The sequence below is a fragment of the Pelmatolapia mariae genome, linkage group LG7 (genome assembly GCF_036321145.2).
Source record: "Pelmatolapia mariae isolate MD_Pm_ZW linkage group LG7, Pm_UMD_F_2, whole genome shotgun sequence".
In the NCBI taxonomy this organism is placed as follows: Eukaryota; Metazoa; Chordata; class Actinopteri; order Cichliformes; family Cichlidae; genus Pelmatolapia; species Pelmatolapia mariae.
The window spans coordinates 617,848-632,038 of NC_086233.1; the positions used below are offsets into that span (position 1 = coordinate 617,848).

Below are 14,191 nucleotides of genomic sequence, written 5' to 3' on the forward strand. Positions count from 1 at the left end.
TTTCAGTTTACTGATTAACGCTTGAGTTTTGTTTTGTTTCTGTAAATGGTGATAGCGGCTTGTCCGTCTCTTTTAGTTCAGTTGTTAATAGAAGCAGTAATAAAATTCTTTAATTTAACCATTTTGTCTCTCTGTCTCCTTTTTTTGACCCGGACACATTTTGTTACTTCCCCTCATCCCCTGGACCTTTTTAGGGGAACATAAAAACGTATGACAATGACCATGAACATTAGGAGGTACTTGATTGTAATGGAAAACCAGTCGATCCGTGTCGATCCGTGCCGAGTCAATCCAAGTAGGTACTAATGGAAAAGGGGCTTTAGATTCCTGAGAGGTGAGTCCAAGGATCAGGAGCTGATCACATTTAGGGATTGATAGATAGGATATAAATGAGCATACAGATACAGACTCCTTAAAGTATTATTGATCATTATTGATAAACTTGGTGCTGCAGCAGGGGCGGATCTACTGGGGTGCCACCCTAAAACAATCTCTTGCCACCGTAGTTTTGCATATGATAATGTTCTTTATTTAGACTTTGAGCCTTGCTACAATTAACAATGAATAGTGGAACAATGTACCATGTCGACCAATCAAAAAATTATATGGCATTTGGTTGTTTGGGGAGAGAGGCAAGCTTTGGATGTGACGACGGCAAGACGACATCAATAGGAAGTTCTGACATGTGAGAGATTTGTGACATTTAGTGTTCTTGGAGTGTGTAGTTAGTGTGTAGTATTGTGTGGTGTAGTCAGTGTGTAGTAACATGTAACAGTTTGATTACTTCTAATAAAAGCAGTGTGAATAGAATAGAATGTCTTTATTGTCATTGTCAGAAACTCAGAAACTTAAATTACAGTTGTAGTTAAAACAGCTGCCAAGACCATCGGAACATCTCTCCCTCTGCTATAGTACACGTGTTGCATCAGTAAGGCCTCTTGCATCGTGCCTGACCCCTCACACCCCTCACATGGACTCTTTTCTCTCCTTCCATCCGGCAGACGCTATCACAGCATCGGGCCTGATCCTCCAGACTGCATGACAGCTGTTTCTCACAAGGCATTGGACTCTTGAACTCACTACCTAACCCCTAACCCTATATACTGTACTGTGTATAGCAGAGATAACAATACAGTTTACTTTGACTTTGTGCTCCTCATGTTGTGTAGCTTTCTGGGTGTTATAGTTATTGGGCTACATGCTTATTTATTATATGGTGGATACAGTACATAAATTCCAAACTGGAGTTGTTTTATGTAACTGAGATGTTTAATTATGTGGTTTGAGAAAATAAGAAAAATGTTTATATAAAACATGCGTTTACTTATACTGCATTTGATGTATTTTAACCATTTATAATGCATATTACAGAATGTAACACCTGCATATGTATAAAGAAATGGCTTTGATTTTGCCACCCCATTTGATTTCCATGCCACCCTAAGAAAATTTCTCTAGATCCGCCCCTGGGCTGCACATCAGCGCTCGATTAGCAGGGCTGGAGAAGCAGCTCGGCGCTCGGTTCTTTCTGCCTCTGTTTAGCGTGGCGTTAGCTCGGTGTGCAGCACCGAGGGTCCTCCGGTTTGGTTTGCCGCATTCTCTTGGGTTAAAGATGGCGAGTGAGTCGGTGAAGCTGTCCAAAAACCTGCTGCGGATGAAGGTGAGTGAAGCTGCGCGTGCTAACGGACACGCGAGAGCAGCTAGCAGCCGATAGCTAGCAGAACGTTAGCTTTGTAATGCGCCGGCGCATAACTCCACTCAGAAATCTGATGATTTAAGGTTTTCTGCTTCACATGAAGTTTTAAATCTCACACAGAAGCTGAATTTTATTACCTGATGTCGAGTGTGACCCGGAGAGTAAATCGGTGTGCAGCAGAGTTAATAACAGGCTGTAAATGTAATTTATTATAAATAATGTGTGCCAGTCTGAGACACTAAAGATAAACTCTGACTTTAAAATGATCTGTCACGTGATGCGAATCTGAACCGGTGTGGATGCTCGGGTATTTGTGTTACGTCACTAATAATCTCCAAAAGTTGATTCTGTTTTTCTGGACGTAGCGTTTTGTGGGAGAAACGTAACGGAGAAACATAACAGTACATTTGCATAATGACTGAAACCAGCCCACTGAAGGAACAATGGGCTGGGAGCTCAGTTCCTTAATCTTAATTATGCAAATTCTCATGACCATTGATCAACAACCACTGATCAACAACCACTGATCAATGGCCATGAGTACCATTCACAGAGAGTTGGGGAATGGCTGTCACTAATAATGGGAACGACGGCTGAAATTCATGCTTTAAAAACTGTATCAGAACCGGATATGACGTCCAGGGGGCGGTTATAACCTGCAGAGTGCTGGTTTGTTTCCTGGGGAGGCTGAACCAACGTGGAGGAGATGTTTCTGCGGCCTGATGCCTTGACCAATGAGACTGAAGCCCTCTCAGCTGATTTTCACCTTTACTTTAAAAATCTGGTCGGCAGATGTGGAAGATTTCACACTGAGAGAAACTGCTGTGGTTCTCTGCAGGAGACCTCAGCCAATCACAGCTGAGTGCAGTAAAATCATCATTCATGAGTGCAGGTGTGGTTAAAGCCTCTCAGACACGTCAGCTGAAAGTGACGTGTGTGTGTGTGTGTGTGTGTCTGTGTCCACAGTTCATGCAGAGACGTCTGGATGCAGAGACGAAGAAGCAGCTGGAGGAGGACGAGCGGAGGATCATCAGTGATGAGCACTGGTACCTGGACCTACCCGAGCTCAAGGCTAAAGAGTACGTATGAGCGTCATTCAGGCTCCGCCCACTTTAGTTCAAGCAAAATGTATAATTCAATTCAATTTTATTTATATAGCGCCAAATTACAACAACAGTCGACTCAAGGTGCTTTATATTGTACAGTAGATCCTACAATAATACATACGAGCCTATGAGCAAGCACTTTGGCGACAGTGGGAAGGAAAAACTCCCTTTTAACAGGAAGAAACCTCCGGCAGAACCAGGCTCAGGGAGGGGCGGGGCCATCTGCTGTGATTGGTTGGGGTGAGAGAAGGAAAACAGGATAAAGACATGCTGTGGAAGAGAGACAGAGATTAATAACAGATATGATTCAATGCAGAGAGGTCTATTAACACATAGTGAGTGAGAAAGGTGACTGGAAAGGAAAAACCCAGTGCATCATGGGAATCCCCGGCAGCCTACGTCTATTGCAGCATAACTAAGGGAGGATTCAGGGTCACCTGGTCCAGCCCTAACTATATGCTTTAGCAAAAAGGAAAGTTTGAAGCCTAATCTTAAAAGTAGAGATAGTGTCTGTCTCCTGAATCCAAACTGGAAGCTGGTTCCACAGAAGAGGGGCCTGAAAACTGAAGGCTCTGCCTCCCATTCTACTTTTAAATACTCTAGGAGTATAACAGCCTCGCACCGTCGTTAAAGGACTTTCTTCATGCAGCTGCTTAATGTGCAGTTTTCTGAATGGACTCTGGTTTGAAGTCTGAACACACAGTGAAGTGTGATTTAAGTACTTAGGGGTCAGAGGTCATGTGATCATGGAGGCGGATGATGTTATTCTGGAGGTGTTCCTAATACTGTGGCGTCTCTGCTCCTGCAGGAACCTGATCATCGAGGAGAGGAGTTTCGTTCCCTGCGAGGATCTGAAGTATGGCCGACTCTCCTTCAGAGGCTTCAATCCTGAAGTCGAGGTGTGTCTCATTTCACGCCCACTTCCTGTTTTTATTTTGACCCCTGACCTCGCGGAGTGTCAGATTACCTGACTGCTGTGTTTGGGAGGACACAGAGCTGAGAAACATCAGTTTGTTCTTCGTGTTTTTAACAATAATCAGCCTCCATTTAAACCAGCAGGGACTGTGTCTGACTGAAGGTTACCATGGAAACGACCAGCTGTTTTATTCATGTTTAAATTTTGAGCAATGCTGTAAGATCTCAGCTGTACAACTGCAGCAGAAGCATCCCAGTACGACCCTGCCTCTGTCACCTGGAGGCTTCAGGTGTGTCCTACCCCCTGACTCCTCACCCTGGGTCCTCTGTCCTACCCCCTGACTCCTGACCCCAGAACAACGAGTCTCTCTGAGTGTTTGCTCTGCAGCATTTAAACTGGAACCATCCTGTGTGTCCCTGCAGAAGCTGATGGCTCTGATGAACCCCAGCGAGGAAGAGGAGGAGGAAGAGGAGGACCTGAGCCAAATGCAAACAGACGTCACAGATGAAGAAATGGCTCTGAGGTACGAACTGTTTCCCTCTGATGCTGAAGCGCTGCGTTTTTCTGCTGTAGCTCATTTCTCACACACACACACACAGTGTGTGAGGCGAGGCTCTCATCTGCTGTTTTTCTCGGCAGGTACGAGAGCTTAGTCGGAAGCATGAAGAAGAAGTTTGCAACGAAGCGAGAGCGAGTGGCGCAGGAGGCGGACGAGGAGAACCAGAAGGAGGTGAAGAGAGCATTCGTGAAGCCTCAGGACTGAAGACGCTCGCGCTCCAGATGTTTTTAGACATGAGGCTGCCGTGGAGCAGCAGCTGTCTGGATGTTATACATCCTGCTTTTATGACACGAGGAGGACACGAGCAGCCTCAGAGCTCCTGAGAGCTGCATGTTTATTCCCTGTTTGTTTTTTAATTCTGTATGTGACTCACCTGAGGTGTGTTTAAAGCCACGCCTCCTCCACTTGTTTGCTCGTCATGAGGAGGTGAAGGTTAGTTCAGACCTCTGAAGATGTAAAACACAGACTGTAAATAAAAGATGGAGGCTCGCAGAGGTCAGCGTGTGTTTATTTCAGAGTGTCTCGTTTAAGCTCGAGTGTTGAAGTCCCGCCGGCTGACAGTCGGTGTGTTTAAAAACGGGTCGAACATGGCGGCGGTCGATGAACGGGAGGAACCAGCCCGTCTGTCCGGAGGTGTACAACGGTCTGGGCCGGGTTGCCAGCAGAGCGTGACATACGGCGTTCGCCACGGGAGACGGATCCACGGCTGACTGCCGTGACATGCGGGCCAGAACACCGCGTAGACACCCCCGTAATCTGCCCGAGCCACGGAGGAGAAGGTGGCAAGAAGCTAGTCTCCGCAGCGAGTGGCGGCCTCCTTGTTCCCAAAGGTGACTGAGAGGAAACCAGTTAGAGATGACGGTTTAGAAACGTAAAGTGTTAACGAATATAAACGTAAATATATGGAAATAATTAGAAAACTTCAAACTGAAAATAATTTTACAGTAGAGTCACACATGAAGTTTGGATAAATTAAAATTTCAAAATAAAAGTAAAATTGTACCTTTCTGAGTTACTGATGTTTTAACTTTCAGTAAAACTTCAGAATAAATTCAACCCTGCTCAAAAAACTCAGGATGATGTGTAATTCAGATATTTCCACTTAAACAAACATCTTTAATAAGAATACGAGCCTGTTTGTAATCTGATGGCAGCAACACGACAGCTCCATGTTCCCACTGTGCAGCGTCCTGTCCTCTTTTAACTACAGTCTGTTGCGGGGTGGGAACTCGAGGGCCGGCGTCCTGCAGGTCTTAGACATGTCCTTGATCCAGCACAGCTGATTTAAATGGCTAAACGGCCTCCTCAGCATGTGTTGAAGTTCTCCAGAGGCCTGGTAATTAGAGCAGGGCAATATGACCAAAAATATTTATCACGATATACATTTGAAAATTTGCGATAACGATATAACTGACGATATAATTGACACAAGACAAAATACTTTACTCCACTTTATTAGTGCAAAAAAACCCCTTGAGGATAAACTGTGTCTGATCCTCGCTTCCTGCTCGTCCAGTCTGAGCGGGCTGATGCTCGCTGAAGCACAAACGATGCGTTCGTGCACGGAGGTCAGAGCAGGCATGCGGCTGTTTTAGTTTTTAATCAATGTTTGCTCCACACAAACGTTAAATTCCTCCTAGCAGGCATTAAAGAGTTAATTTAATAATAAGGCTTTAAAATAAGAGCAGCTTTGCTTGATCCAGACCAAAATCATCCTACTTTATCTTAAACGTCTTAATAACAACTGTGTTCAACTTCAGGAAGTCAGACTCAGCACCCTTCATTGCTTCCACACCTGCAGTTCCCCTGATGTCCACTAGAGGCTCTGCAGTGAGTCATCTCATGTTAAAATAAACACGTTCACCGGCTGATGCAAGAACTGAACGCCTGTACGGAGGCACGATGTGTCATAACTCACCTGTTTGAACTGGGTTCAGATGCTTTTTTTCCACCAGAAAAGGTTTAAAACTGTCGTTTGGCTGTGAGTCGCCACGCTCTGTCACAGAAGAGTTTACATTTGCTTTGATGTGAGATTTACCGGAAATCCATGACTTGCATAGGTACTGCTGACCTCTGATTGGCTGATAAGTTCAGAGCAGGCGTGTAAAATCAGCACCGGTGAGCATTACAGGTGTGTGTTACCTGTTGCTCATGTGTCACCAGCACGGCCTTGTTGTGCAGCGTCACCAGCACTTCCCTCGTCCCGTCCCAAACATCAGCGCGAGGCTTCAGCTCAGCACCCCCCCCCCCCCCACTCGTCGTCTAGCGAGGCAGGAAACACGCCAGTCCAACATAAACACACCTGATCAGTAATTAACTGACTGCTGAAGCCGACTTCTCCTTTAAACAAGCTCACTGATTGGACAGAAGCATTTCCTGCAACCTCACAATGAAACCAAACACAGCGTTGGTGACAAACAGGGTTTTATTTTGAAAGTCACAGTTGACTGGGCATGGTCACCTACACAGACGTGTACGTTTTCAGGACTCGTCTATACGTGAAGACTCTTAGCACACAGATCACAGACAGGAAGTGCTCACAGTGTACGACAAGACAAACATCATTCAGCCAATCAGGGTGGAGGATGAGGATGAGGTCGGCTAACGTGGGCTCGACGTTCAGGCGAAGTTCTTCTTCAGGAAGTTGATGAGGCCGTTGGTGGACGAGTCGTGGGAGGTCACCTCCGAGTCGTCCTTCAGCTCCGGCTCGATCTTCTTGGCGAGCTGCTTCCCGAGCTCCACCCTGCGGCGGAAAGAGGCGGGTCAGCAACGCAACTTTACACAGCAACGCTGGTTGGTCAACAACATTTATTTTGTAAGGGAAACGTACGGAAGACTGCTGGTGCCAATGGGGCAAGTTTGAATATATATAATAATAAAAGGCGCCTTTAAAGACCCTCAAGGTTACCTGACAAAACAAAATGAAAACATGTAAAACTAGAAGAAGACGGCGTCACGAAGGGTAAGCAGTTCTGAATACATGTTTTAAGACGTGATATAAAATAAATACAGTGAAAATTCATTGTTTTAAATTAAATACAAAAAACCCAACAACTTTCATTTCTTTAAAAAAGGGAATGTATGGAGGTCTATTAGTGGCAGCAAAGTGACCGTTCAAGATCGTTAAAAAAAATTAAAACTAAAAAATAAATATGTTTAATCGTAAAATAAAACCCAAACGTGGAAGCTTAATCTACCTTAAACCCGAGTTTAGCCCCGCCCAGGTGTGACTCACCCCCACTGGTCGTAGCTGTTGATGTCCCACATGACGCCCTGGACGAAGATCTTGTGCTCGTACATGGCTGAAAGAACAACACAGCTCTGTCAGACTCCTCCTCTTTAAATGGACACACCTGAGACGTTATTGGTGCAACTGAAGTTTACAGTAACCGGAGATCACCTGCAGTGACTCCGCCCACAGCAGCATGTTTGATTAAAAAGCCAGAACTCACCGACCAGAGCTCCCAGTATGAACGGGGTGAGCTTCTTGAAAACGATCGAGTTGCTCGGCTTGTTCCCCAGAAACACCTGCAGAGAAAAACGTCATTTAAACGCTGGAACGTCGACACGCTATACAGTCACCTGACTGTTTCTACTCTGATGGTCACACACAGCTGTGTCCAGGTGTGCGCTCTTACCTTGTGTGGCAGCAGCTTCTCCAGAGCGTCTCCCGACATGCCGGCGGCCTCCAGCTCTTTCCGAGCCTCGTCCGGAGTCTTTCCCTTCATCAGCGCTTCGGTCTGAGCCAGGAAGTTTGCCACCAGGATCTGCATGAAGCACACGACACCTGTGAGGCGTTACATCATCCAGGTGTGCTCTCGGTTCCTCCAGCTAATCAGTTCAGCCTGGCTATGGTAACGTTAAATGTTCAGACCTTGTGGTGGAGGTTGTTTCTGATTGGATGCTGAGACTGAGCAGGAATGAGGAAGTCAGCAGGAATCATACGAGTGCCTGAGGAAGGACAAGCAGTCTGTTAACTCTGGGTATTGATCACAGGCTGAACTGTTCAGACGCACGAGGCGGCGAGCTCCAATCAGATCAGACCAAAGAAGAAAAATCTGTCTGGCCTCAGTAATCCAGAATAATCCAGCTCGCTGTGCTGTCGTGGGAGAGTTAAAGAAAGCATTCTACACCATCAATCATCTGTGGGAGGAGCCCTGTGGTATCCAATCACAGCATCTCCAATGCTCTGCTGGGTTCCACAACGTTCTCAGATCAATAAGCAGCAGATCAAAGACACTCAGGTGTGCCCCTCTCACGTCTCTTATCAAATAAAAGACATCTGATTATGTTTACAAAAGGACCTGTACAGGTGTTTCCACAGGGGGAGGAGCTTCAGCTTCAGGCTCGGGCGCTGCAGGTACGCGGCACGTCGTCTGCGACCATTTTAACTCACCTGTGCGTGGATCATGAAGGTTTGTTGTGTGACCTGCGCTGGGACTGCAGGTGTGATAAGCTGCCCTGATGTTCACTAACGAGCGGTCACTGTTACATAATTAAAGGGTGGAGCTTCACCTTGGTGGATGAGCTGGTAGAAGGCGTGCTGCCCATTGGTCCCCGGCTCGCCCCACACGATTGGTCCAGTGTGGTAGTTGACGCGGGCGCCATCTTTGGTGATGTACTTCCCATTGGACTCCATGTCGCCCTGAAGACCAAACAGACGGGTCATCAGCGCCGACATTCATCACGAACACGAAACCCCACGCCGCAGTCTGATGTAATGTACGGTTTCTGTGGTCTGCTGCGCGTTACGTGACGCAGGCGTCACACCTGCAGACCCGCGTCACTGACCTGCTGGAAGTAGGCGGCGAAGCGGTGCATGTACTGGTCGTAGGGAAGCATGGCGTGGGTCTCTGCCTGGAAGAAGTTGATGTACCAGACGCCGAGCATGGCGAGTAGCACGGGGGCGTTCTGCTCCAGGGGGGCACTGCGGAAATGGTTGTCCTGGGAGGAGGGGGGAGGAGGAGAGTTTAGGTTCATGCTCCTGCTGTCAGGCTGCACACGCTCTGCTGACTGCAGGTGAGATGTTCACCTGCAGTCAGCAGAGCGTGTGCAAGTAGTGTGCACAGAGCGCGTGCAGAAACAAAGGGCGCCATTCTCTCGCCTATCACATTCGAGCCTGAGTTGTGAAAGTGTCCTGTTCAGTAACTTGACGGGAAGCGTGGAAACATTTCAGAGTGACGCAACGATCAAATAACACGTGTTGAAATCCGTTTTTGTCCCGCAGACGAACGTGAAGTAACTCGCTTGCAAGAAAGCAGAAGAGACGCCGACGTACCATCCAGTGAGCTCCGGAGAGAAGCTGCTCGAAGTTCTCGAAGCCTGAAACACAAAACAAACCAGAGTTTACTAATCAGGCTCTCAGAAGGAGGGACATTAACTCAGTCATGCACATATCAACAGGTTGAAGCTCAGATCGTTGCAGAGCAGCTTTGCTTGATTCTCAGTCCAGCATAATCCTTCTTTGCTCTGACAGGATGACACCATCACTGATCGATAACTTTGATCGATGATCGGCCCCGGCGACAGCCGAGTCACAGACGTACCTACGTGCAGAGCGATGGACAGACCGATGGCCGACCACAGCGAGTAGCGACCTCCGACCCACTGAGGACGAGCAAACATGACATCACACAGTCACTCCAATCAGAGCACAGGCAGGGCAGCAGATCGTCAAAATAAAAGCAGTGACGGGAAGCAGCGAGCTCGCACCGAGCCGCTTTCAGACACTTCCTGTCAGTTTGTTTTCAGTGGAAGGATGGCAGCGTTAACCGAGGTCACGACAGGAGCGACCTCACGAGAAACACAAAGGAACTCCGACTACGGTAAAAATCCAGAGCTCCTTAAATGTAAAGAAAAGCGATGAATTTAACTGTGAAGGAGCCAGAATCGACACAAACTAATATTATTAAATAAATAACGAGGGTCGACTCAAAAACGTCACAGAGGAGCCGTGTTACCCAGGTTACACGTCACCAACCCGCCGCTGAAAACCATCTGAGTCACATGCATTCATAGTGACATCATCCTCATCGTAACAGGCGCACTTACGTCCCAGAACTCGAACATGTTTGCCGTGTCGATGCCGAAGTCCTTCACCTTAGCCTGAAGGAGGCGGAGACAGAGGAGGCTGCAGGTGATCTGATTAGGGCAGCATGTGTGTCTGCGTGCGTGCGCCTGTCTGTCTGTATGTGTGTCTGCATGCGTGTGTGTCTGCCTGCATGCGTGTGTGTGTCTGCATGTGTGTGTCTGCATGTGTGTGTCTGCATGTGTGACTCACTGAGTTGGTGGACAGAGCCACAAAGTGTTTGGCCACAGCAGATTTCTGTGGAGGATGAGAGGAGAGAAGCTAGTGAGCGTGATGGAGAGATCACCACCCGACCCCTGACCCCGTCTGCCTCCATTTTAAAGTGACTGTGTGTTTTAGAGCAGCTGCGTCAGACTCGGGTCTACTCACGTCGGCGGCGGTCTGCAGGAACCAGTCTTTGGCGGACTCGGCGTTGGTGATGGTCTCCTGGGTGGTGAAGGTCTGAGAAGGTCAGAGTGAGGAACGGAGAGTTAGCAAACAATAACTCAAACCAATAGAGTCTCTCGAAACTGAAAGCAACTGACTGAGCACGCTCAGACCCAGGAGTTAAGTGTGTGTGTGTGTGTGACCTTGGAGGCAATGATGAACAGGGTGGTCTCGGGGTTCAGCTTGGCGAGCGTCTTGGCCAGGTGAGTCCCGTCGATGTTGGAAACGAACCAAACGTCCGGTCCTCCCGCCGAGTATGGCTTCAGAGCCTCCGTCACCATCAGAGGGCCCTGAACGCACCACAACACAGTGAGTCACATGACCGCTGACGCGAGTGCGTGCGAGAGCTGGGCGGTCACTCACCAGGTCGGAGCCTCCGATGCCGATGTTCACCACGTCAGTGATGCTCTTCCCGCTGAAGCCTTTCCACTCACCACTGCGAACTCTCTGTAAACGCACGACAAAGGTCACGACCTCCAGGTGTCACACGCCTTGACACACGCTCACATACACACACACTCACCTGGCAGAACGCCTTCATCTTGTCGAGCACCCTGTTGACCTCGGGCATCACGTCTTTGCTGTCGACGAGCATCGGCGTATTGGAGCGGTTCCTCAGAGCGACGTGGAGCACAGCCCGGCCCTGTGAGCGCACGCGGTGACAACAACGGGGTTAGCAGTGACCCCCTCACACAAACGCACACACGCTGATGTCGGAGTCAACTCCGAGTCTGAGGGCCACCTCACACTGGGATATATCACCATGGCAACAGATGCTGTGACCCTACCCTGCTCCCAGGTTAGAGATCAGCAGGTGTGACATCACCATACTGATCAATCAGATCTGTGGAATCCCCCGATCAGGTCAGGATCCATCAGCACGTTCAAACAGGTTGAACTTTATTGGTACAGGAGCCATTTACAGTGTTCGTCTTCATAGCACTCTATGTATTCCTCTTTGTCAACAATCTGATTGGATGATGCCAGCCCCGCCCCTTTCAGGTAAAATTATAACAGCTTCCTGTGATCGATGACGTTTAGATTTGAACTCAGAATTCACCCTGAAAGCACCACAAAGTGATACAAACGTGTTTACGTAAATATTTAAGATTTGTGATCCATCGTGTTGATCAGGAGCTGCTCAATCAGCCGCTGCTGAGCAATACATTGACCTTCAGCCTGTGTGTGTGTGTGTGTCAGCAGCTCTGAGTCTGCGCGGTGTCAGGTGGAGGATGAAGAGCGTCTCTGAAACCAACAAAATAAAGGCATCGTGGTGCGTTTGAGTGTCAGTTGGAATTTAGATGCGTACAGGTCGAGCCTGCACAGGTGTACTTTAACGCGAGTGCACACACACACACACCTCAGAGCCTCTGAGGGCTGAATCATTTATTCGCTCTACAAACCTTTCCTCGATCGACCTGATAAACACCTTCGTGGGATTAATGATGTCAGGATAAGTGAAGCTAGAGGAAAGCGGTCACGTGACCTCCGTTCCCCTTTTAGTTTCTACGTCGACGTGTGAGGAGGCGTTACCTCAGTGAAGTTGATCTTCTCTCCGGAAAACATCCTCTCCCGCGCCTCCTCCAGCCCCCGAGACTTGGCCTGCACACAGGAAACACACGGGCAGCAATCAGGTGACTTCAGGAAGCTCGTTTCACCACCAGGAAGCGGTGACATGTTGACACGGCGCCCGCCACTGGTGCCGTGGCGCAACGCTTCTCTTTCCAAATAAAGTGTGGAAACCTTCCTGTTTCACTGAAGCTCTGAGCAGATAAGGCACGCCTCCTCTGCTCACCTTTAGCTGAACCTGCTGCTACAGGTGAGCTCCAGCTGCCTTTCAAAATCAAAGACCGAGTGTGTTCTCACCAGGGCCAGGAGCATGGCCAAGACGTCCTGGTTGATCAGGTTCTTGGAATAATCGATCAGGATGTTGCCATCGTCCGTCTGCAGGGTGGTGCTGTGAGCAGAGCCAAAAACCTTTATTTACACCCAGTTTCACAGACACGCACAGAGCAGCCAAACACAGAACCTGAACAACAACAGAGCCGACCGCCTGAGGGTGATGAACGCCGCATCACCCTCAGCTCACAGTGTGAGGGTCCAGGAAACGCCTCACACCGCCTCCTGTGATGGTTCTGCTCAGGCTCCCTCAGCACGTGGGCCTCTTTCACGCGATGACTCAGTCTGTCTGCGGATGCGTCACAGCGCACGTACCCGCGGGCAGACCCGGTGCCCGGTTCTCCCACCCCCGGCTCCTGTGCTTCATTACCGCCCACATCCCGCCCTGTCATCGGGCGAGCCCCCACCGGGGTCCGCTTCCTTCAGATTTTCTGCTTTCATTATCGGACAGAGGCGCCACAGGCCACCTGTCGCTCCCGTGACAGTCTGCAACGTAAACGTCAGTATGAGGTCAACCCCACACCTGAGACCCACCTGTGAGGGCCTCGTGGTGTGTTGGTGAACGCTTAGTAAGCACGCGCGCAGGTTCGGCACAAACAGGAAATCTCTGCCGACTGTCCGATAATGGAAGCACTCGTTTTAGCAAGCAGCTAACAGTAACCCGTATCGGTAGAGGAGGGAGCCACCGGGTGTCGGGCCTCTGGTCTGCGGGTTTCGGGCTCGGTACCGGGGCGGGGGGGAGGGGGGGGGGGGGGGGGGGGCGATGATGACGAAGGGAGTACGGGGGTGGGGGACTTACAGCGGAAACGCGCGGAGCGGAACGGTGACCTTGTCGGTCACCTGCGGTCACAGTCCGAGAAGGAGAATCGATAACCGGGCGGAGCGCTGAGGACCTCCAACCCCGGAGATACGTCCTCCGGCTGTCCTCACCTGAACCGGCCGAAGCGCTCCGGGTCGGACTCGAACAGGGCCCTCATGTTGAGGCTCGCGCCGTTCGCCTCGTGCCACTGCTTCAGCTTCTGGAAGTTTGCGTCGGCGGTCAGAGCCATGATGGCGGCTGCTCGGTGCTCGATGTGGACAAATTGAAGACGCTCCCCGGTGAGACTCGACCCTCCGCGGCCGGTGCTGGACTGACTGAATGTGGTGGAGAGTCAGGGAGGAGCACCGCGGGGAAAGAGCCGCTCCCAACCAATCACAGCATAGAACCCACCGCCCGAGCTCCGCCCACAGACCCGACCCGTCACGTCCTCAAAGGCAGCGGGACTGAAGTATGGAAGCCGATTAGTGACGATATTGCGTCGCTATTGCGACAGGGCAGATCTACGGGGTTGGCATGGGCTGGCATGTGCCACCCTAAAATGCTCTCTTGCCACCCCTAGTGCCATCCTAGCTTTGCATATGACACTGTTGTTTATTAAAATAAGCTTTGTATCTTGTTCTATTTAATCTCAAAAGCCCTTAAAAACAGTCAGTGATCACTGTCGGCCTCTCTCGGTTTTTA

General features: G+C 49.4%; 2 protein-coding genes across 2 annotated transcripts; one reads left to right on the forward strand and one right to left on the reverse strand.

Moving 5' to 3' along the window:
- Positions 1-1,487: 1,487 nt before the first annotated feature.
- On the forward strand, positions 1,488-4,766 carry mphosph6 (M-phase phosphoprotein 6). Its single transcript, XM_063480428.1, has 5 exons — positions 1,488-1,660; positions 2,663-2,775; positions 3,611-3,701; positions 4,141-4,241; positions 4,358-4,766. Exons 1-5 carry the CDS (start codon positions 1,613-1,615, stop codon positions 4,479-4,481), a joined length of 477 nt encoding a protein of 158 aa, XP_063336498.1. The 5' UTR covers positions 1,488-1,612; the 3' UTR covers positions 4,482-4,766.
- Positions 4,767-6,684: 1,918 nt separating this feature from the next.
- On the reverse strand, positions 6,685-13,912 carry gpia (glucose-6-phosphate isomerase a). Its single transcript, XM_063477465.1, has 18 exons — positions 13,621-13,912; positions 12,658-12,748; positions 12,325-12,393; positions 11,315-11,434; positions 11,155-11,238; positions 10,935-11,081; positions 10,735-10,806; positions 10,558-10,602; positions 10,329-10,382; positions 9,824-9,884; positions 9,556-9,599; positions 9,069-9,221; positions 8,793-8,922; positions 8,152-8,228; positions 7,916-8,044; positions 7,730-7,805; positions 7,513-7,579; positions 6,685-7,020 (listed from the first exon to the last, which is right to left on the reverse strand). Exons 1-18 carry the CDS (start codon positions 13,737-13,739, stop codon positions 6,897-6,899), a joined length of 1,662 nt encoding a protein of 553 aa, XP_063333535.1. The 5' UTR covers positions 13,740-13,912; the 3' UTR covers positions 6,685-6,896.
- Between the last annotated feature and the right edge of the window lie 279 nt (positions 13,913-14,191).

Excerpts from the sequence above, each read along its gene's own strand:
- gpia (XM_063477465.1), bottom strand. The coding sequence starts at position 13,739 with ATGGCTCTGACCGCCGACGCAAACTTCCAGAAGCTGAAGCAGTGGCAC. Across the intron at positions 11,082-11,154 it reads GCATCGGAGGCTCCGACCTG|GGCCCTCTGATGGTGACGGA; the intron begins GTGAGTGACCGC and ends TGGTGCGTTCAG. Across the intron at positions 10,383-10,557 it reads TGGCTCTGTCCACCAACTCA|GCTAAGGTGAAGGACTTCGG; the intron begins GTGAGTCACACA and ends CGCCTCCTTCAG.
- mphosph6 (XM_063480428.1), top strand. The coding sequence starts at position 1,613 with ATGGCGAGTGAGTCGGTGAAGCTGTCCAAAAACCTGCTGCGGATGAAG. Across the intron at positions 3,702-4,140 it reads GCTTCAATCCTGAAGTCGAG|AAGCTGATGGCTCTGATGAA; the intron begins GTGTGTCTCATT and ends GTGTCCCTGCAG. Across the intron at positions 4,242-4,357 it reads GATGAAGAAATGGCTCTGAG|GTACGAGAGCTTAGTCGGAA; the intron begins GTACGAACTGTT and ends TTTTCTCGGCAG.